At 40.0% G+C, this 23470-nt stretch overlaps 1 protein-coding gene across 1 annotated transcript in view; it reads right to left on the bottom strand.

Annotated features, from left to right (window-relative positions):
- LOC149848551 (uncharacterized) overlaps positions 1 to 20026 on the bottom strand; it is a 37970-nt gene extending 17944 nt beyond the window's left edge. Inside the window, exons 1-7 of the mRNA XM_090011820.1 lie at positions 19676 to 20026; positions 9916 to 10027; positions 8280 to 8392; positions 7312 to 7434; positions 7013 to 7185; positions 6813 to 6888; positions 5839 to 5925 (exon numbers count right to left, since the gene is read on the bottom strand). Coding sequence (XP_089867946.1) covers positions 5839 to 5925; positions 6813 to 6888; positions 7013 to 7185; positions 7312 to 7434; positions 8280 to 8392; positions 9916 to 10027; positions 19676 to 19855 — 864 coding nt within the window. The 5' untranslated portion in view covers positions 19856 to 20026. The remainder of the gene's footprint in view (positions 1 to 5838; positions 5926 to 6812; positions 6889 to 7012; positions 7186 to 7311; positions 7435 to 8279; positions 8393 to 9915; positions 10028 to 19675) is intronic.
- Between the last annotated feature and the right edge of the window lie 3444 nt (positions 20027 to 23470).

The raw sequence follows: 23470 nt of genomic DNA, 5'->3' as shown, positions 1-23470 counted from the left end.
GAAAAAGGTATTTTACAAATCACCAATCTATTTATTTCAATTTCATTTATTCTTTCGATTGTTGCTTACACACATTTTTATTTTATTTACATATATGAATCTACGATGGTTAGATTCAAGCTACGAAAAAAAAAATGGTCTTGACTTTACCTTTCCTTTGGGCAAAGGGCAGTTAAGACTTGAAAACAGTGTCCCAACAATTTAAAAAGGATTTCATCAAATCCAGGTAAGTTTTGTTCTTCCCCATTCAAAAAAATTTGCAAACAGTTTTTGGTAATCACATCATGGTGGGACACCGTACTTTTTTTTCGTAGCTAGAATTATATTGCGGGGAGATTTTGAGCCCTAACGAGCCCAAAATCTCTATTTTTGGGTTTCTATCACTGTTCAGACGACAAACCCTGTTTTGACATCCAACTTCTGTCGTCCACTGATTTTTTGCCATTCGACTCCCGCCATCTGCAAACATTCTGCCGTCCGGTAAGATTTTGCCATTCACAGACCCGAAGTCTGTAGTCTTTTTCTAGTTCTATTGTTCGCAGACCCGCGTGTCGGTAGCTTCACCGTTCACAGACAGTGTCATCTGCAACATTGACAGAAAGTGTTTTTGTGTTTGCCGACAGTGCCGTCCGCAAAGAGTGTCGTCTGCAGCATCGACAAAAAGTGCTTCTATGTCCGCAAACAATGTCCTCTATTCTGCCTACTATCTTGGCTAGTATTGACATCTGTTAGATTGTGCCATATGACAAATTAACCATCTGGTAGGTTTTGCCGTCTAGATGACTCTACTGTTCGTACAGTGCTGTGTAGATCACACTGTCGCTTTCCTTTGTTTCTCTTTGGCAGATCTTCTGTTAGTCTTTTTTTTAGTTGTTTGTCATGCATGCATAAACATTAGGTTTAGGCCAATCACATTTTAGAAACCCTTGCTGGAGATATTCATGCCACTTAGAAAATAGAAAAAATACAGGACCTTATTTGGATCTCTTTTGGTGTGCTCTTGATTTTATCTTTCTTTTAGGAAAAGAGTTGCCTTTTTATTGAAAATTTTTGAAAAATCCCCTGTCTTATCATTTGGATCTTTGGATTTCCCAACGAGTACCTTTAAGTTGTTAGCTTGGGTATATCGATAGAGGTACCACTGGAGCCGAATAATCTACATCAATACCCTTAAGTTGTTAGCTTGAGTACATCGGTGTAGACTCGGAAGGGAACCCTAAATCCTAGAACCCGAAGAGACCTTGCAGATTTTTAGATACATCTTTCGAGAACTAAGGTACCCATTATTTTTGAAAATCTCTCATTACTTGTTTGGGCTTGTCTGAACCAATTGCTTGGAGTATAATGAATACCTGATCCAAAGCCTGAAAATTCCAAATCCAATCCATCATAGAAGAACTACCTTTGGATAATCCCACGTATGGGATGCCACCCTATATGATGCAAAATATCATATTCGATGAAGATCCTAAAGAAAGGACCCACACTGACATCCCTGATGAGTCTATAGGGAGAAAGGTCTCGAAGTTCTCTGAGTCCAGCTCACGTCGGTACCTTTATCGGTCTCGTAAAGTCCCCCAAGCAGGTTACAAGACGGGTAGTGTAATGAAGTAAGCGAAAATGCAAATATCAAGTGTAGAACACTTACAAGTCCAACAATGGACAAAAACAAAGAGAGTATACAAGCACTTTAAGTGCACACACATAAATCCACAAAGGGATAATGCAAAAAGGAAAAAAAGGTAAATATTATTGAAAATATGAGTGAGAGAACTCTATATAAATGAAAAGGGAACACCCCTATATATATACAAGAAAAAGGAGATGGAGCCATTAGGAGCTCCCCACTCTTGGAGTCGTTATGTAGCTCCCAACGGTCATATTTATGATCGTTGGGGACCCAACGACTCCAAAAGTGGGGTCCCAATGCTCAAAAAGAAATAAAAAAAGGTAAAAAAGAAAAAAAAAAAGGTAAAAAAGAAAAAAAAAGAATAAGTTATTTCTAATAAATAACCTATTATATAAGTAAAAATACAAAAATGCCCCTATCGGGCAATACAAAAGAATTATATATATATATATATATATATATATATATATATATATATATATATATATTTTAACACTCCCTCTCAAACTTTACGGGGAAAGAACTGAAAGTTGGCTAAGAAGAAAGAGAAAATCAGTAGTAAGAGCTTTGGTGAAGAAATCGGCCAACTGATACTTCGAGGTGACATATGGAAATGTAATAGTTCATCTTAAATATTCATCACGAACATAATGGCAATCCATCTCAATATGTTTGGTGCACTTATGGAAGGTATGATTGCTTGCAATATAGCTTGCACTTTTAATGTCACAGCATATCTTCGATGGAATTGAGATGATGATACCCATATCACTGAGAAAACTTTTAAGCCACACAATCTCCATTGTTGTTGTGGCCATGGCACGATATTCGGCTTCAGTTGAGGATAGAGACACCTTTTGTTGTTTCTTGCACCTCCAAAAAATTAGCGAATCTCCTAAAAAATACAAAAACCAGTAGTTAAGATTCTATCATTTGGATTACCTTCGAAAAAAAACTAGTAGTTAAGATTTTATCATTTGGATTACATTCCCATTCAGCATCAGGATAAATAGTTAAACTAAAAGATGAAGAAGAGGATAAGAAAAGCTCTTTTGAAATGATAATTTTAATATATCGCACAATCCTCGTTACTGCTGCCATGTGTACGGTGGTAGGGTCATGTTGAAACTGGCTTGCCGCATGAACAACATGAACAATATCAAGTCGGGTAATAGAGAGATAAGAGATCCAATTAATTAATGATATGGAGTAGGATCTTCAAGTAGAACACCATCTTTGAGTCTTAATTTAGCACTTATAACTTTTGGGGTTTCCACCTTTTTTTCATATGAGATTCCAGACTTTATAACCAGCCAAAACCCAATAGGCTGCCTGGTAACACCACAAAGGTCCTCTAAAACACCAACCCTGCTTTCAAAGCATAATACATATGCTAACATCGCCAAAATTCAGTAATACCAGGGCAGTCGTGCAAAGTAAAACCCCAAAAAATGGGTTACCGCCTGCTAGTATCACCCCAAAAACTCCACAAACTCCTCCAAAACACCAAACCTGCTCACCCAAGCAGATTTGTCAGCCTCCAAGAAAAATGATATGAATCCAAGCAATTTCTGGACTAAAAAACTCAAAACCTAATTAGATTCAAGAAATTTCTCAAATCTAGTTAGGAACTACTCTACAATCCAGAAATCCTTAGAAAAATCACCAAAAATCCAATTCTGCTTCAAATCACTTGATATCTACTTCTAAAATCATGAGCTAGTGAATCCCAAACTCAAAAATCACAAAATGACCTGATTGTACCAGTCGACACCCCCAAAGATGATGTCAGCACAATCTTCACACAACCTCAGAATTGAGCCCTCCTCCCCTCACAAATGCCTTCAAATCTCCTCTTCAAAAATGCAGGCATGACTTTGATACCATGTTAATGATATGAGAAATAAGAAAAAAGAGGTTAGGGTTAGAGGAGAGATAACAAAGAAGGGGGAGAACAAAGTTTCTCTATAGATATCATGAAATGAAAGTATTCCTCTCTAAGAGGGCCGATCCCCTTTAGTACAACATAAAGGTAAACAAAATAAAATGACTAGTATGCCCCCTTCTTTATAGGGTATGTAAATACTAATTTATACAAGACTACTTTACATAAAACTATGCTACTCTATATTAAATGGACTTTCAATAGAACCTACACACACTATAGGGCTTGGAGGCATTTTGAAAGGCTGATTTTTGTGCAAGGGAGAGGGTTTTTGAGCTTTTCATGCAAGGGAGCATTTTTCCACCTATTATTTGCTTAAAGACATGCTTTGAGATAAAAAGGCCTTGTTTTTTGCTTTATTTGTCCAAGATTGAAGTTGGAGGAGGGTAAGCTCCTTCTTCTTAATGTTTTTGCAAGATATTTCTTTGTTTTTACCCTTGATTCCCTTTTTTGTGCCCATAGAACGCAAAATCTAGTCCTAGGTCTGTAATTGAGCCTAGTTTTGCCTAAGGTTTAAAAAGAATAGTAAAGTGTGACTTTTGTGGTTTTATAATGTATAGTGAGTTGCATAGATTTAAGTATTATGTTGTGGGGCATAACAACTCCAACATGTGATTATGTACTCATCATATTCCATCTGATATTAGTGTCGAGCTTCTTACTAGTCTTTGATAAAAGAAATATACAAATACATGCAACATTTGTTTGAGAAAATTTGCTAAAGGTGGTCCCTGATTTAGAAGATGAAAATGATTCATTATCATCTCAGGCTATTGCAATAAATGGAGAAAATCATTGAACTTAAATTTGATATTGAAGATGACTTCTGTATATATACATATATGTTTTTGAACTCTAGCTTGTATGCCGACATTTTGTAATTGTAACTTTTGTAATGAATTGTGAAAACCTTTTAGCTTTTGTATGTAGTGACATTTTGTCTTAATCAACTATATTTGTGATGACAAGATTTACTAATGGCTTGACATCTCCCATATGTTGATGACCCAACATGGCGATACTGCGAGGTTATTGATGGTCATAGAGGGCATGTGACTGAGATGTAGGTTCTACCATTTATTGCTTACAGAGGCTTGCACCGCATGAAGCTGCACATTGTGGTGTTTGGTGAGGGAGCGCTAGCATCTCGGATGGCTATAGATGATGCACGAGCTGAGATGTGCGCTGATATAGAAGAAATTAAAAATATGAAAAATATAAGGGAGCAAACGGTACAAGCAATGACATATTTTCCAGTACTGGCTGCACAACCAAATGATAAAGATGATGAAGAGCCACAAGGCCCACAACAAGATGTCATCTCTGATGTAAAATGTGGGATGTTTGATGATGATGTTTTGTATATTTTGTCACAAAACATTTGTATAATGAAATCTATATTTAATTGATTATGACATTTATGCTTAGCTGAATGTTTAATGACTGAGTATCTTATTTTAAGCCCAGCCGATACCGGTTACAATATGCTTTTTACAACCTTGATTAAAACAATGAGAAATTCTATACTTTTACCATCTTCTAGACAAGCGAGTCGTTTGTAAAGCATTTGCTTTATATACATATGTATATAGAGTAATGTGCAAGTTCTAGACCATCCCAGACTCCTTTAAAAACATATTTGCATGTGTTTTCTACTTAATCTAAACCCGTATATGTGATCTCTATACTTTATTTAGTAAAAAACATGTATTAGTTTAAACATTTTCATGTTTACATGTGTTTTTAGCTCAACAAAAAAATCAATGGTTTATCATTTTAGCTCTCTCTTAAGCTGAGCCGACCTGTACCACACCAACAACTTCATTATCCAAAAATAAAAAATTCTTGTTAAATTGATTTGATCCAAATCATGATTATTAATGAATAAGTAATGATAAGATAAACACATTTATATGTTTTGATTAAACAGAAACACATGTAAGTGCATTTTTTAAAGGGATCTGAGATGGTCTGAGAGTTATTATTCACTCTCTCTCTCTCTCCCTATATATATATATATACACACACACACACACACACACACACACACAATGGAAACACATCCACAGACCAAAAGAATCACATGAATGAAGAAAATTTGCAAAAGCACAACAAAATGAGGTTTCCATTTGCATCTTTATTACAATATAATAGAAACTAAATGTACTACTAGAACAAAGCAAATAAGTAGAAAATGGAACAAAGGGAAAAGAGGAATTGATGCATTATCACAATGATATGAATCATTTAATGCATAAGATACCTGAGAAAAAATAGAACCAATTCCAACCATCATCAGTACCTCCGACAACTGGTTCTTGCTAAAACCAAAAGCCGCCTTTAGGTAGTACTGCACAACCAGTAAGGAGTTTATAAGCAGGCTAAGGCATAAACCTGAAGCCTTTAGAAGACAACTAGAAAAGACAAAAGCTTTGCCGTGATTGAAGTCACAACTATCACATTGCTAGGACAATCTAGCATCAATAGGAAGTAACAATTTTGTGTGAAGGCATATATATTTAAAAGTTGGCATAAAAGAATTCTTGAAGCAATGGATCGAACTCTTAATTATCTGTCACATTATATGTTGCAGCTGCCATGCAAATAAATATTTCAATGTTCCATATTATATTAATTCATATGTTACCCATTTTAGTGGAACAATTTATAGATCAGAAAACATCAAGGACTTTTATGTTTCTTTGTACATTCAAAATTTAAATGAGTTTTCTCTTCTGGTATTTAAATTGCGATAGAGACTGTGAACAAACTCAAGAACAAGTGATACACATTACGTAGACCAATAAACCTTTTCTTTCTTTCTTTTTTTTTTCCCTCTTTTTCCTTTTAATACAATAACACAGTCTTGGCAGTTATTTGTGAATACAAGGAATATTAAGCATAAAATGCTGTCAAAAGAGGCCCACAATTACTCTGCAAAACCCCACTTTCTTAGGCATTAAATGTTTGCAGAGCTAACAAAATGAATGAGACATGAATATGAATTTTCAAACCTAGCGGTCTTAAACAGGTTTTCTACCATCAGGTTGGTGGAAAAAATGCCAATGCATGAAGATTCAGCATAAAGAAAAAGATAGAGACTTAAGAGCAAGATATAAGCAAGGAACACCCAAAAAGTGCATATCTGCACATGCACACACACACACACACACACACACACACACACACACACACACACACACAGAGAGAGAGAGAGAGAGAGAGAGGAAGTTATACCAGTAATACACTGTTGATGCCAGACATTCCCAACTCATAGAAGAAAGAAACACATGCTATGCGCTTAAGTATCCCACTGTCAAAGCAATTCCCTATTGTTAGAGAACTTATCCTTACTAGAGCCTCTTAGGTAAATTACATAAATATAAGCAGAAAATGTGCGGTAGAAGTGTAACTATCAGGCAATATGCGAACAAAACCTTCCCATAACCACTGTAATAGTGTCTTTCATTGAATTGACTCGGTTCTTGAAAACATTCTTAATCATAACTGTAAATGGTGCATGCTCAGTTGACATAGGAGTTCTCTCAACTGTCTCGACTAGAAACAGCTTCATGTAAATTGTGGAACAGATCAACAGACAAACCGAGACCTGAATGTGCAATTCTGTCAATAGGCTTAACAAATATGAAACCATATCATACACATATGGGAAGCTTAAGATGGTACATGCATATGACAAATAATACCAATTTTCACATATGGTTGAGAAATACACCTCAAAAATATAATCTTCTGGAAGGAAGCGTGCAAGCACATTCCCCAATACATGTGAAGCAGAGAAAAGACCAGTAATGTATCCAAAAGCTGCAGCTCTCTTGCTGTCTTCTATAACATCTGCCTATAAAGATGTGAAAATGTGTTTAATACAAAATACACAAGTTATGTCAATCTGGGAAAGATAAAAAAATCCTAATTTGCACTTGCCAACCCTATGATGCCACATTCAATGCCATAAATTAGTGAATTCATGCAATGTGCCAGCTTGATCATTCCCAGTTTACATATGAAGACACCCATGGAGTGCACACATGTGCACATGTGTACATACAGTCGCCAAATCCCATGATACTTTCAGCACAATTAAAAAAGCTTTTAGAACCAAAATACTCCAAATGTTGTGATAAACTTCAAATTGAAAAAACACCAGAAGACTTATGCAACTTTTTCCAGAAAAAAACAAATTTCAATTTTTTATTTTCAGTTTTTAATTTAATTTTTAAACATATAGAAACATATTCAAATATAAATTAGTGAGATGCACCGTTATATCCAGATTCAGTTCCAAATTGTCATGTATTTCAAGGGCCACATCTGTGTCCATATTCTAGTAGTGCTATATCACACATCCATGTTCTGTCCTTGAGGATGGATATGACTAGGACAAGTAATCAATCCATGTCTTACCTGTTACCCTAGAAATTACAAATTATGGAGTTCATTTAATTAGCTTAAAAAATTAACATGATGGCTGGCAGAGTTTTATGATGGAAAAACATCTAATATGAAAAGTTTTACCAAATGGTTTGGGAGCTATGAAGACCTGATCAACTATAACATACCAAAGAAATAGAAAATTATAGAACTGATAAGTTTAAAAATAAAATATGAAATTGTTAATGGCAGCTGCATCTGCTATATAATGACATTTCATGTCCAAAAGAAACAAACACCCAAGGAACTTACCCCATAAGCAACTGATATGCAAAATATGCTTCCTTGACTTATGATATATGAAATTGTTCGGGCAACATAATATGCATAGACAAAGGGCTTTGATTCATTCCAAGCGAGTAGAGCTGAAACACAGAGTTACATGAGATTCATTAAATCATTAGGTAGATCACGCATACATAAAGTACTCTGATTTATACCAAGAAAATAAAGCTGAAACACAAATAAACAACAGCATCATGTCTAGACAACCATCATATCTGTTTTTTAAGCCAGACATATTTCTTTGTAGTGAAAGGTCAGAAAACAAACAGCGCTGAAAATGAAAATTTGGCAACTCATGAAAAAGAAAAAGAAAGAACAGAATCCACTTTTCAGATTCAGCAAGAAATATGCATTTTCCTCCAAGAATGTAGTGTTTTATGTGACTTTTTCATTATTCTGTGCCCCTACATTATCAACTCATCTTGCAATGAAGACTATCGATTCCGTGGAAGACAGATATTTTTCTGTCTTTAAACAGATACCTTTTGTTTCTACAGATGAATCCCATCAGAAATTTTCTTAGTTTGACCAAGGCATTCAGATCTTATTATGCTAGTGCCTGTGAATTTGTCCTTGAAAGGATAAGGGACAGTGTAGAGGATAAGAAATAGTTCTTCAACTTGAGTTAATTCAATATCCAGAACCTCCTTGTTTTCTACTCCAAATTTAGCTTTAAGTTGCTGCAAGATTCCACAGACTTCCCATTCTCTCTGCAGCTCTGCCCACTTTGAATCGACTATGTCAAAAGTCTACATCAGAAGAACCAATCAAAGGAAGGGAGTTCCTTTTTTTCCTATATATCATTGATAAGAAATTAACCCATTACTCCAACCAGGATGCTTGCGTCTAGTGTCAAACACATCTTGGCACAGCTATTAGATACAGTAATGGCATTGATACAGAAATGCAACAAATTGAAAAGGAGTGTACTACACAGAAACATCGTCTTGAAATATTCTAAGTCAACTGTGTCAGGGAAATGTGCATTGATGATGTACACGCATATTTGTAAAAGATCTTTCAGAAAAACAGCACCCAAATATGCATTTTCCTTGCCGTTTCTGAGCTGTGCCTAATAAAGTATCCCTATTGTTGTATAAAGTACAGTTGATGTACCCAGAGTTAGAGGACATGAAACCCAAAATTGAGACAAGGGTTCCGCTACCCAACTCAGATCAAATGAGTCATGTTCAGTAGCACTTGGCTGACAAAGTCTTACATGAGTGACTTCTCAAGTAGCTTAAGATATGGGACATGATCTTGATAACCCTATCAACCAATGCTATGCTTACACAATGTTGTGTAGCAATATACATCCGGGTCTCCTCAAGCCAAAGAAAGAACAGTAAATGGAATCCCCAACTGTCATTGGTCGAGTAGCCTCTTACCCACCTTCCTTGCCCCAAAAGAACAGTAAATGGAATCACAAAGAAATGCTCCCATAAAATTGCCCACAAATGACATGCCAAATACATGCACGCAACCCAAGCATCTCTAACTAGTAACTAGTAGCATGAGTTACTGTGATACAGATCGACGGTATTAAGCATGAAGAATGACTAACACCTAAGAGAAACAAAGCAGTATCAAGGAAACACCATACCAAACGGAACAATAGACGTTGAAATAGTAATGAGAAGCATTGGTTTACGCCCATACTCATCTGCAAGCTGGCCAAGGATCGGAAGGACGATCATTTTGAACACTCCAACGACCTACAAGTGCAAATAACCTGAGAAACATCAGGATATACGTAACAAGGATAAAGTATATAGTGAAAAATACATAAACAAATCACTTTCCACTGCACATTGATAACACCAGATGCTTTTTAAAGCTTAAGTCATATACCATGAAGTTTATTGTTCTGTGCATGTCTGGTCGCATGCATACATGCTTTTTTGTGTGTGTATGTTGAGAGAGAGAGAGAGAGAGAGTTTCTTTACCTAAAAAAATTCAAAGGAAACTCTGGTTCTGCTCCCGATATGGCCGGCACATTTCTAAATCCGAAAACTTAAAAGAAACACACACATCTTATCGCAAAAGGCGTCTCGCTCCAAAGCCCACCTAAACTTACGACGAGTCAACATAGACATCCTCCTAACCAAACTTTTAACAATTTGACCATCAGAAAAAGCATCTTCCTCAACTCACGAATCACCTTGTCTCCAAAACTTAGTATAGCATTACTGTAACGCTGCCCTTGTGGGGCGGTTACGGGAAGAGGGGGAACTGCCGCCCCTCTCCCTCTCCCACGAAAATGGGAGAGGGAGAGGGGGGAAACGGCTCCCCCACGAAGGAAGGCCAAAGTGAGGGGGGTAACCGACGCCCCCACCCATGGCTATAAAAGTCATGGGAGGGCTCCTCCCTTCCCCATTCGACTACTCAGAGAAAGGGAGAGAAGAGAGAACAGGAGAAGGAGAGGAGGAGGAGCAAACCGCCAACAGACAGGTAAGTCCCCCTCCATCTCGTTTTACTTTTAGTTTACGCAAAGGTCGTCGATTGGCGAGTTGCAGAACTACAGGGACAAGGATAACCTTGTCCCTGCCTTGGTGTAGAAAAGAAGATAGCAGAGGGGTTTTTCCTTTGCTATTATAAACCCCGGCAAGTTGCAGAGGTATGGGTCCCTACCTTATTATAGAAAAGAGGGAGTAGCAGAGGAGTTTTCCCTTTGCTATGGCTACCAGACACTGATGGAAAATGGGACGGACCGCCTGCCGCGAGGAGGCAAGAGGTCTGGCCGCTGCCCTCACCGTCGGCAGGCATTGACCTGCGTTTCTGCAGATTGTGAATGACAGACTCGGTCTGCATTTTCTGCAGACCGAGTTGACCATAATGCTCGGTCTGGGCATGACCCAGACTGAGCCGGGTCAAGGCAGACCGAGATTACTCAATCTGGGTGTGCCCAAACCAAGCCAAGCAGCAAAAAAAAATTGTTCGATAGACCGACTCGGTCTACACAGACCGAGTCGGGTCTGTGTAAATCAACAGACCGACTCGGTTTGGACAGACCGAGTCAGGTCTTTATTTTTCGATGGACTGACTCAGTTTGTTTGGACCGAGTCTGTAATAACGCGACAAAAAAAAAGTTTGGATCCGGGCCGGATCCGGACCCGGATCTGACCCGGATAAATCAGTCGGCTGTGTGCTTTTAAAAGCACGCAGCGACTGAGGGAGGAGGTTTTGGAAACCTCCTTCCCCCTCTCGTCTCTCGGTCTCTCTTCCCCGACTGACTCGGCTTTGCACTCTCTCTCGCTGGAGACCCCTATCGACCCGCCGCCACCGACGACAGCATCGCCGGATTCCCCCCTCGCCGACGACGATCGCTCCTCTTCCTGCTGCGATCTCTCGGCTCATCGAAAGGCCCTGACGTCGGCAGCTTGCTCGAGCCTCCACTCTGCGACCTCGCCGACGACGCTCGCATGCCGACAATTCTTCCTCAGACGACTCCCCAGGTACGCTTCTCTTTCTCCTTCTCTCCTCTTCGTCTCCCCCGACACTCCTCTTCAAGGGTCGGTGAACCAGAGCCACCAATCGTGGTGGCTCTGGGTCTGCCAGGGAGAGAGATGCTGAGCACCTCCCCTCATTTTTTCCCCTTTTTTTTCTTTTCCTCTCCCTTCATCGACTGACAGGGGCAAAAGCCCCTGCCGATTGGCCTATCACGGCAGAGGAGGGGCCCGCCCCCCTCCTCTCTGTCCTCTCTGTTACGGCAGAGGAGGGGCTCGCCCCCTCCTCTCTGTTCCCTCTGTTCGGTAGGGGAGGGGCACGACCCCTCCCTGCTTCTGTTACGACAGGGGAGGGGTCGAGCCCCTCCTCCCTGCTCCCTGCATCTCATGACGGCAGGGGAGGGTTGAGCCCTCCCTGCTGCCTCTTTTGGTCAGGGGAGGGGTCGAGCCCCTCCCTGCACCATCGTCCTCTTCTCTCCTTCTTTTCAGTCGGCAAGCTGGCAGGGGCGACGCCTCCTGTCGCCTGTGTCCGACTGGTTGGCAGGGGGTGATGCCCCCCCTGCCGCCTGTTGTTTATCGACTGACAGGGGTTTCCAGCCCCTGCCCCTCTCTCTCTCTCTGTTATCGTTGGCCGGTAGGGGTTGTGGCCCCTACATAACGTCTTTTGACAGGACGACAGGGGCATTGACCCTGTCGCCTAAAACTTTTGGATCGGTAGGGGCTAAATCCCCTGCCTGTCATTTCTGGGAGGTCGGCAGGGGCTGGAGCCCTGCCTGTCCTTTGTCGACAGGGGCGACGTCCCCTGCATCTGTTCTTCGGCAGTAAGGGTCGTTGGACCCTGCCTCGCATTTCTTTAAGGTTGGCGGGGATCGTTGCCCCCTACACCTTGTTTGTTTTCCGGTAGGGGGTTTCGCCCCTGTGCCTTGATCTTGCTGCCTTTGTTGCTCTTCTGCCTTCTGCAGGGAGTTGAGCTCCCTGCCTAACCTCGTATCGGGGTCTGGTACTGTTGCAGGTCTTACCAGACCCACTTCTCATTTGTATTTTAGCATGCTAACCTTTTTAGCATCACAGGTTGAACGGTGGATCCTGCTCGCTCTTCATGGCTTGAGCTCATGCTTACTTACGCAGCTGACATACGAGGACCGTCACCCCTTAAGGTAGGAGAAGATTGCACAGAAGACTTGGACAATTGAATTGAGTTCAATTAACTAAAAAGGATGATTAAATAAATATATATGCATATATATATATATATGTATGTATATATCATATATATTTATACGAGTACGCATTTAACTAGAGGATGCGGTTTCGCGATCCTTGTCCTTTACTTTGCCGTCGCGCAAAGGTTTTGCATTGTATTCCTGCTTACAGCCCTTTACTTTGTCGTCGCGCACCACACGAAGGTTTTACGTTGCACTTTTGCTTACCGTCTTTACTTTGTCGCCGCGCTTTGCGCCTAGGCTCTTGCTTTTGCATATGTGTTGGTATTGCCTTGCTATTGCAGATGACGTGCAGGTTCTTGCTCTTTACGTATGCATTAAAGGCATCCTCGTGGAGGATGCAAGGGGCATTTACCACTCTTCCTCTTGCGACAAGAGTTCAGTCGGGAGCGAACGACACATCCTCGTCTAAGGAGAGGGATACCTCGCAAGGATCCTGGCTCTTCGTGTGCGCAGTCCTGCAGAGTCGACTTGAGATTTTAGGGAGCTGCGTAAAAGCATCAAAGACTACTCCAAAACAAAGCATTTGGAAGGATGTGACTGGTTGGTTCTGCCCGCCTTTTTGGCATATCTCGGGTGATCCCGAATTGGGGGTTCGAGCGAACTTCTTAGCAGGTGTTCTGTTGAGAAACCCGTATCCCGTCTATCGAGGCCGGTATCGAGTCATGCGAGACATGTAGATACCCCGATAGCAGATGTGATTCGAGATAATCACATGCATAATGTTGGCACAATGTACTGTTGTTTCAAAAGATAGAGTAAAGTTGATAAACTTTACATCTTTATGAAACACTCATGTTGAGGCTTCTATTGAGAAGCTATACCCCCTTCATCCTAGAGTACTTGTAGTCGTGCACGACACGTCTAGTACTGTGATGATCGGATGAGACGGTTGTGCGACCTCGAACAATGCACAATGCACAATGCTGTAATCACATAAATGGCCTCACATTCACCTTCACAGGCAAGATGTTTGAGTGGTTTAAAGACCACAACATAGAATGGGTCGTTAGTTAAGCAACCCTTAACACACCCATTCGCTTTTGGTTGTCTGTCAAGAAAGAGGACAGATCAGTACAAAACTCCAATGGACAGGTTGTTAACAACCACCCCACAGGCAATGATCTGGCCTCCCCAGTCATTGGAGTTAAGGGGAAAAGGGCTACAATAGTTAGATCACGACTTCTGCAGAAGTTGGATGCATCCGTGGCACTGCTTTTTCAACCTCTGAGGAATCCTCTCTCGGCTAAAGCCGTCCCCTTTGGAGCGGACTCAACTAGCTATTCGGGTTATTGAAAATACATAGAATAACAGACGCCCGAACTAGTCTCAGTTGTTTCTACGTTTTGCCTGCGCGTACCTGCAGACCAGTAATATCAGAACATAAAGTCTATTCATATTGGTTGTTGGGTCGTGAGACTCGCTTGCACTACTGATTCGCTTGCACTACTGACTCGCCTGCACTATTGATTCGCTTGCACTACTGACTCGCCTGCACTATTGATTCGCTTGCACTACTGAATCGCTTGCTTGCTCGGTAGTTCAGTATGTTACTCGTTGAGCTGTGCATGCCTGTCAAGGCATTACTCTAGTTGGTTAAACTGATTATGCAGTTCTTTGCGGAGTAAAAAGGAGCTTCTCATACTAGTTAAATGCTTATAATAATAGCATTATGCCAGTTGCTACATATTAGCATGTGACTTGCTTTATCCCTGGGTCAAACTGTTTGGTGCTTATTGTTGCGTAGCACTTGTTGGCTTGCATCTCTTATGATTGATGTGATTGCATACAGCTCGTAATCTACGAACTGGTGGCAACTAGGATTGATGTGGCCGCTTGTCCTATAAGCTGCTTACATATTATGATATAACTGTTGCCGTATGATTCCTTATGAATGACTTGTGATGCAATGGTTTATGCCTTACGATTAATTTAATTACTTGTTGATGAACTGAGCCATTTGATGGTAATTGTATGTTTTACGAGCATTGTTATGAGTGCTCGTCTTATTCAGTTGTTTTGTTTGGCTGACGGGTAGAGTTAGTTACTTTTCGCCCATAAAATCAACTGGATTGCCATGTCTGCGTGTTCTCATGTGTCGTTTACGCATGCTTTGAGGTCCTATTTGAGGATTGTAATGTTCCTCGTGACAATAACACGATGCGTAGGATTATATGCTTCTATGTGAAGTGATACGATGCATATTGCTGATATACATGCTTGTGCCCATATTGTGGCTACTGACCCTGAGGCGGTCAATGGTTCAGAGCAGTCGATTAATGATGCATGTATCACTGAGTGGGGTGTCTGTCGAGCACCTGATCTCCAAAGGATTATCTGCGAGGGCGTGTATGATCAAGACCAGGTACCCGGCTAGAGTGGTAGGTTGTCTGTGAGGATGTATACTGTCCATGAACGGGTAGCCGCAAAGGCGGTGAACTCTTGTGAGGAAGTGTATGGTCCAAGACCAGGTATACCATCTAGGGCGGAATTCCTTATGAGGTTATACATTTCCCAGACCAGGTGATCCGGCGTTGATCTTGTTGTTTGTATTAGTAGCTATCGACCTTGAGAGCGGTCATTCGTGTTGATGCATGTATCACAATGATTTTCATTGGATATGGCATTTGTTGGGGACCGGGTTCCCAAAGGTTTCGCTGTGGGGGTATGTATGATCAAGATCAGGTGACCCGGCTAGAGTGGGAGATTCTCTGTGAGGAGGTACACTATCCACGAACGGGTAGTCGCAAAGACGGTGAACTCCTGTGAGGAAATGTATAGTGCAAGACCAAGTATACCCTCTAGGGCGGTAATTCCTTGTCAGGTCGTATATCTCCGGGACCGAGCGATCCGATGTGGATCTTGTGTTTTTGCTTACCATAAAAAGTTATGGTGAGTTGTGATGATCTTCTGAGATTGTTTGTGATAGCCAACTATGAATTCATAGTTTCGGCTTTCTGTTTTAGCATGATTACATGCAGGACTCAGATGTAAGAATCAGATCGTTAGCGATTTGACTTAGTGTTTATGTTTTGGACCTTCTACGGAAGGGTGAGCTTTTCTGAGAAAGTATGACGCCTTAGTGAGTCATAACAGGTGACAGTTGGCCGCGTAAGGTTTTGAGAGATGAGAATAGATTAAGGTTGTTCAGGACAACGCGTTTGTTAGAAGTAGTGAGCGACAAACGATGTCCTGATGATGATTAGATGTTGTGACCTCGTTCTAGGAACGAGAACAAGCTAGTTGCGTGGTGGTTCACAGCCTACGATCAATTGAATCGTATGCTGCGTTTGTCAGTTGCACTGCTTACTTGCTTTGAACTGCTTACTGTTTGCACTACTTACGCATTTGCACTACTTACGCATTTGCACTATTCACCTGCTTGCATTGCTTACCTGTTTAACTGCATATCTTCTTTAAACTGCGTAACCTACTCAATTAAATGTACTTAATTCAGTTTCTTGTAGTCTCTCTTATGCACCTACTAGTTTTTCGCGAAACTAACCCATTATATGGGTACAGGTGATGATTAGGTACTCTACGGGCGATGGCGCGATTGCAACATGGCTTCAAGACTTCTTCTTTCTGCTCTTAGCTCGCGTCCTGGACGCTATGAGTTTGTATCGGATTTCCTTGGGATATCCGAATCTTGTGAGTTTTGGTTCTTTTAGCTAACGTGCCCAAAGTTGTCAGCTTGTCTTATGATTTATAAAAAGAAAAATCTTCCGCTGATTTCATAAACAAACTCTGAAGGAAAGAGATATTTCTAGTCTCTTGCCTGTTTTTTTGAAAATGTTCGCAAATTTGAAATTTGGGGCGTTACAGAGTCAGGTTCGAATTAGTTTAGCAAACCGACTCGGTATGGGTAGACCAAGTCAGGTTTGTATTTGTGGACCGACTCGATCCAAACCAAGTCAGGCCAATATGGGTCAGACCGACTCAGTCTAAACCAAGACAAATCAGACTTTTGATGTATATAAAGATATGTGTGCGCGTGATTGAAAAGGTTTGGTGGAAAGATCGAGATAGCGAAGACCTCGATTTTCCATCACAAATCGGATCCAAGTTTGAATCCCAATTTGGACCCAAAACTCAAGTCCAATCACATACACCCAAGTGGATTCGAAACTAAGTGGACTTAAATAGGTTTCGATCGAGCGTACCAGATCCAATTGGAATTTTGGTTAAAACCTAAGTGATCCATTTTGAAATCAGCGTGAATTTGGATCCGGAATTTAATATGAATTAGACATTGTGTAAAGATGTGGTGTAAAGACAGCATAGATGTTGTTACATTTGGTCAAAAAGTAAAAAGACTATTTTGCCCTCAATATGCCTGATTATTAAGCAAGGCATAACTTGATACCCTGATGTCAGATTCAAGTGTTTTTTTATCCTTGGATTCTACTTTTCGAGTAGGATCCATCAGCAAGAGATGTGATGACAAACTCTGAAAGAATGGAGTAAAAATTTACCATTTAAGCTCAAGGGTATTTTGGTAATTTTGATAAATACAAGATTGTAAATGATGATACGAGATATTCGTTGATTTCAAATTAAAACTTGCATAAGGCTAAGGATATTCCTTAGAATTAGAATTTAAGCATTCTAGATAAGTGAATATTTGCAAATTCCTCTTTAGTTGAATAAAATATATGCTAGCTAGTTTAGGCATCTTTCAACGTGATTCCATGTGTTTTAAGTATGCTAGTTTTATTTATTATGAATAAAATATTGTTTGACACGCTTAGGGATCTATAAAGGTTAATGTTCAGTATGCTGCTTAAATATGGTGATGCATATTTCTTGATTCATGACATAAATATGAATGTATCATAGCATTACTGCATGTAAAAGAATGATTTGTGAGTTTGAGAATTGAGGGTAGAGTTTCAGAGTCTCAGGGTAAGAACTGTTCTGAGAATGTCACGTTTATACTTTGGTAGGAACATTATAAGTGTCGAGAATTAATAAGTCTGCTATCCTTAAAAGTTCTGACATGAGAACATGTGTTAAAAAATAGTTGGTGAACATACATTGTTGATTGTATAATGCACTGACTTTAAGATATGAATGTTGAAAGAATGTTGTATATAGGATAACCACACAGAACTTAATAAAGAACTCTATTAGGAGGCATATTCTAGGGCATTATTGAGATTTGTACCTTGAGAATATCTCAAACATTCCTAGGTAATCTTTCAAGGTTAAAACATTGTTACTAGACACATGTAGGATGTAGCATGAACCACAAAACCTTGAGGGCATGTATAAATCCTTGAAACACCTTGGGGGCAAGTATACCACTTTGAGATACGTTGGGGATAAGTATAGCTCCTTGAAACACCTTGGAGGTAGGTATAGCCACCCTGACTCTTTAGCTAGTTATCGATTGAGTTCTTTAGCTCCCGGTGAGCAGCTGCAACACCTGTATTCGTAGTCTGAACCGGTTTGAAATATGTTGTTATGAATGATTAATATATTTAGCCAACATCGTAGACTTTGAGTTGTCTACATGGGTTGCTACGTCCGAAGAGACTATATTCGGAATAGCCGATTAGAGTAGAGGAGATATTTGAGAAAAATGATTACATGTGTGTATAATTAGCAAATTAAACTAAGACTAAAAGCTTGGAGCTTACTACAATTGTAAGAGTCGTATCTATTTATAAATGAAATCTTACTGAATTGTAGACTCACCCCTCTCTTTTGATTGTAATTGTAGGTTCAGGATCTGCTGCCAATGACTTAATAGTAGACTTCAACTCTGCTACCAGTTTTCAGTACAATTGAAGTATGATTCACTTACACTCTTCTATTTATTCTGCTTATGTATTTGGATGGTTATAATATTGTAAAAGAATGTATAAACCTTTAATTAATAAATAAATAAATAAATTATGGTATAATTTTTAAAGTTGTTTTTGAGGTTATTAGAGTAATTTCTCTCTAGAAACTAAGGTCCACGTACCCGGGCTCCAGAGGCCCCGAATAGGGTCATTACAATTACCAACAAAAACACACACTCACCATTAATTATTTCAAAAATCCCTGAATTCGCACAAAAGCACAGGCCATTCACATACATCAAATTCCACACCGCACGGGGAGCATTCTTAGAGGAACCAAAACCTTTCATCGTGAAAACAAACTCTAATCTCCATTAGTTTCACGAACTACAAAGATGCACACAAAATCAACGAAATCATACTGAACAACGGCCAAGACTCCACACAGAAAAGGTTCCGGCGTTCTGCATAAAAAATTTCCTCCAAGACCACAATTCTCGCCAAAAGGCCACTTAACTCATCAAGCACACGCTTAATCGACATTAACATAGCAAACTCGGTTGAATTAGACAAAAACCAGAAGTAGCACACCAGAAGAGCGCGGAAATACGCAAATTTAGTGCACGAGAACTACAAACCGGTTTAAAACAATCAGAGAAAAACTTACATGAAAAAGGAGGAGAACAAATAAAGAAGAAGAAGAATAAGGAGAAGAATCCATCAAGCACAACGTAAATTTTAATGACAGAAGAAACTCGGTTGAATCGACACAAAAATCAGCAGTACTACATAAAAAGAACCGCGAAATCACCGAAATTTCTCGCTCAAGAGAACTAAAAAACCGATCGAGAACTTATCAGAGAAAATTACAGAAAAAAGAGAAAAAACAAGAAGAAGAAGCTCACCGTCTGCTGCAACCCCGTGAGGTAGATAGCGATTGAGCACGTCGTCTTACCGGGGCAGAGCGCTCCTGTAGTAACGTCGACGAGCACGGAGACTGTCATCTCCTCGGCTATCCAGTGGACAGAGAGAGGGACGAGGAGGTGAAGCAGAGGGCCCAGAGCCCGAAACCCCGTGAGATCCATCGCCGGTTCTTCCGTCTCCGATTCTCTGCCTTTGTCGGAAAATGAAGGTAGAGGGAGCCTCCAGTCTCCTATTTATAGGGAGGAGGCGGGCCGTGCCCGCCGAGCTTCCACGTCATCCGCCGCTCCTTAGCCACAAGCACGCCCGTGCCATTCCCGACCCGCCACTCCTGCCGCACGAGTATCAGAGCCGGCGTGGCAACTTATCATTGGAAGGAACGCCTGAGGTGGCCTGTCGCAGGTGTAAGTCGCGTCGCAGTCGTCGGAAGGAGGTGCTCTGTCGTCTGCAGTCTGACGGTAGCCGAGACGAAGGGTGAAGAATCGGTATGGCACCGGCTAGACGAGAAGTCTGATCGATCTTGAAAAGAGTCGGGCAAGGAGAGATGGAAATCCAGACGAGACGCTCGTGACTCGGTTCAAAAATAAAAATTATGAATAACCAGTGTCCATGGCTTGGTCTGGTCTGGATAGTTTTTTTATTCATGATTTTTTTTAAGAGTTATTTCTACTCATTAGTTCCTTACTTTCATTAGCAGTCAATATTTACTCTCTCTCTCTCTAACATATATATATATATATCACCGTAACTAGGGATGGCAGTGAACCCGGGGAAAGCGGGCCCCACCCGCCTCTTTGGACCGAGGATGAATGGTATGAAACGAGGATGGAGGCGGGAACGAAGGTTAAAATCCATCCCCGTCCGGTGGTGGAAGCGGGGATGGACGTGCACTTTTCCCCACCCCGATCCCCGCCCCGACCACTTTTCCCCGCCTGACCCGCCTCATCCCCGTTTGAACCGGGGATGGAGGACATGAAGCGGGGATGAAGGCGGGGGTGGAGGATAAAATCCATCCCCCCCGGGGATGGAGGATAAAATCTTGAGGCGGGGCGGGGCTGGAGACCTTGTCCCCCGCCCCGCCCCGCCCCACTGCCATCCCTAACCCTAACCATAATCTTTACCGACTATACCTGTTAAAAGTGTCCACAACTGAAAAAGCATTTCAAATATCTTGAACATTAGAGATTAAGCACTAAATATATGGTACTTTTGGCTATTTTGATACGAAATGCGTGTCCTATATTTAAGTATGTGGTCATCAGAAGTAACTGTCATGACTTTATCATAATGGACCTCCATACTATGATCTTTTCTGCTTTTTCTGTTTTCCTTTTTGCAAAAAAGTTTGCGTACCCGCATCATGCAACGTAGCGTCAGGGCATGGCTACCTTTTTGAAGTGGCAATTCAAGAGCTTCTTATTTCATGGCCTAATGAGAATATAATTTATGAAGAATAATGAATAAAAATATTTAAAAAAATAACCTAAAATTGAAAGAAAACGATACATGTGTTTGTATTAATACAAGCGTTTCTATTTCCTTAAGCGCAAAGAAATCCATGGAATTAAAACGCTTATTCTTTTTCTGATAATTTATATATGGCGCTAATATATAGCGAATTTGGCCTCAGGTTAATTTCAAATATTTAGGATAGACATGAAAACTTTTAAGAAATTGCTTAGATAATTGCATGAGTTGCTTTGCTCTCCAAAATCACGTATTTACCCTTAAGTATAGTTACCAAAGTTGAGGGCTACAAAAGTGACATTTAATAATTAAAAAAAGAAATGTTAAAATGATTGTTTTGGAGAGTTAGTTAGGCTTAGATGAACAAGAAAGTAGGGGTGGGCATGGGCCGGCTGCTAATGGACCCGGCTGGCCCAATCAATGGCCCAACCCATCAATGACGAGTCGGTCCAAACGCCCGGTTTGGGCCGGTTCGTTGGGAAAACCCTTGGCCCACAGCCTGCCCATTAGGCACATGGGCCTAATGTGGCCGGGCTCATTATATAATATATAACATATAATATGTTATTTATAAAATATAACATATATTATTTATATAGTGTATTATATATTATATCTATTATGTTATATATATAATAATGGGCTGGACTGGGCCGGACCATGGCCCAGCCCATGTCAGCCCACTTCGGTTTGGACCAAGCCATAGGCCCGGTTTGGGCCGAGCCAGAGGCCAAATATACTGGCCCGGACCCGGCCTACGGTGGGCTGCTGCCCAGCCCAGTGCCCACCTCTACAAAAAAGCAACTAAGGGACATTGCAAGTTTAAAACCCTATGATACATGCATAATTGGTGGGAGTCTGCCAAAACCCAACTTGCCTATAAAAAACAAAATAAAAAAAGCAAAAAATGATCATACTATAGGATGAATTTGACATATTTTTTGAAATGCTCCACAATTTACTAAATTTGTCAAATGAATAATTTTTCAAGTTTCTATTTTCTTAACGCATTTACCCTTAGTAGCTATGAATTTTTTATTTTTGCAGGTCATGACGCTAAAAGTTGTTTGACTTGCGAAACTCATCAACAAAATCACACTTAAGGTTGTGATATTCTAAAAATTATTGCAAAATTTCAATAAAATCCTTTACCTTACAAAATTCTCAAGGAGTATCGCATAAAGTATTGAGAAATTATTAAAAACTTACAAAAATCTTATATTGCAAAATTTTCAAGGAGTATCCCACTTATATTGTGAATTTCCTGTCTATTGTCTATATAAATGACACTTCGTTTTTCAACCCTTTATTTACATCCAGATGCCCTAATTTTGAAACCTTAAGGTTCTTTTGGTTCCCAATCATTTCGACGACATTTAAGCTTTGCGAAAATTTCTTATTGATGGCAGTTCATCGGTGCTGGTAAACTTTGAAAGCATGGGTGACTTTATCGATGGTAAGTTTTTCCGGTAAAAGCATGGGCGACACTTCATCGATGATGAGTTTTATCGGTAAAAGCATGAGCGATATTTCATCGATGGTGATTTTTTTTGGTAAAAGTATCGATGGTGAGAAGATCGACAACATTTCATTAACGAAAAATATTAAAGATGATGATGCAGAAGCATTCACTCTAACAAACTGAAATGTTTGTGGAATTCCTGCCGCATTAAATGCAACATTTCATTTTCAACAAAACACACATAATGATACTTCATTGGCAGTACTTCATCTTGTTGATTTTTTATCAAGAAAATGAAAGAATACAAAAAACACACAAAAAAAATAAAGATTATAGATAAAAGTATTTTCCTAACAATATTTTATTCATTCATTGAAAAACAACGAACAAACGTTGAGATACAAGCCCAACACATTCATAAAACATGAGATAAAAAGGTGCAACTATGCCTATCATAGTTATTATATGCTATTTTATGACTACCTGTGCCAATAATTATGAGAAAATAGAATAAATAATTGAGAAAGATCAAAATGTTATCATCAAGATCAAATTGATCTGATGAATGGTTGAAAAGAAATGTCTTTTGGAACACAGACTATTTGGTTGTAACAAATAGCATAACAATTTTTTATTCCGGTTTTAGGTCTAAAAAATGAGAACCCTAGAAGGGTTTTTGGTTGACTCAAAAAAGAAAAATTCCAAATCAGTGTCTCAACTTTTCAATGATTATAAAAATATGAGTTTTTAATGTCGGATGACTGAGATATAGATATGAGAATTGAGATATAGATTTGAGAATAGAGTCTGTTATATAGGTTTTTGAGAAAATTTGCATGGGGTTGCAAAA

This window comes from Nuphar pumila, chromosome 1, assembly GCF_984573655.1.
Source record: "Nuphar pumila chromosome 1, dmNupPumi1.hap1.1, whole genome shotgun sequence".
NCBI lineage: Eukaryota > Viridiplantae > Streptophyta > Magnoliopsida > Nymphaeales > Nymphaeaceae > Nuphar > Nuphar pumila.
Note: the sequence above shows the minus strand (reverse complement) of the source record. Positions and strands in the feature narration are given on the sequence as shown.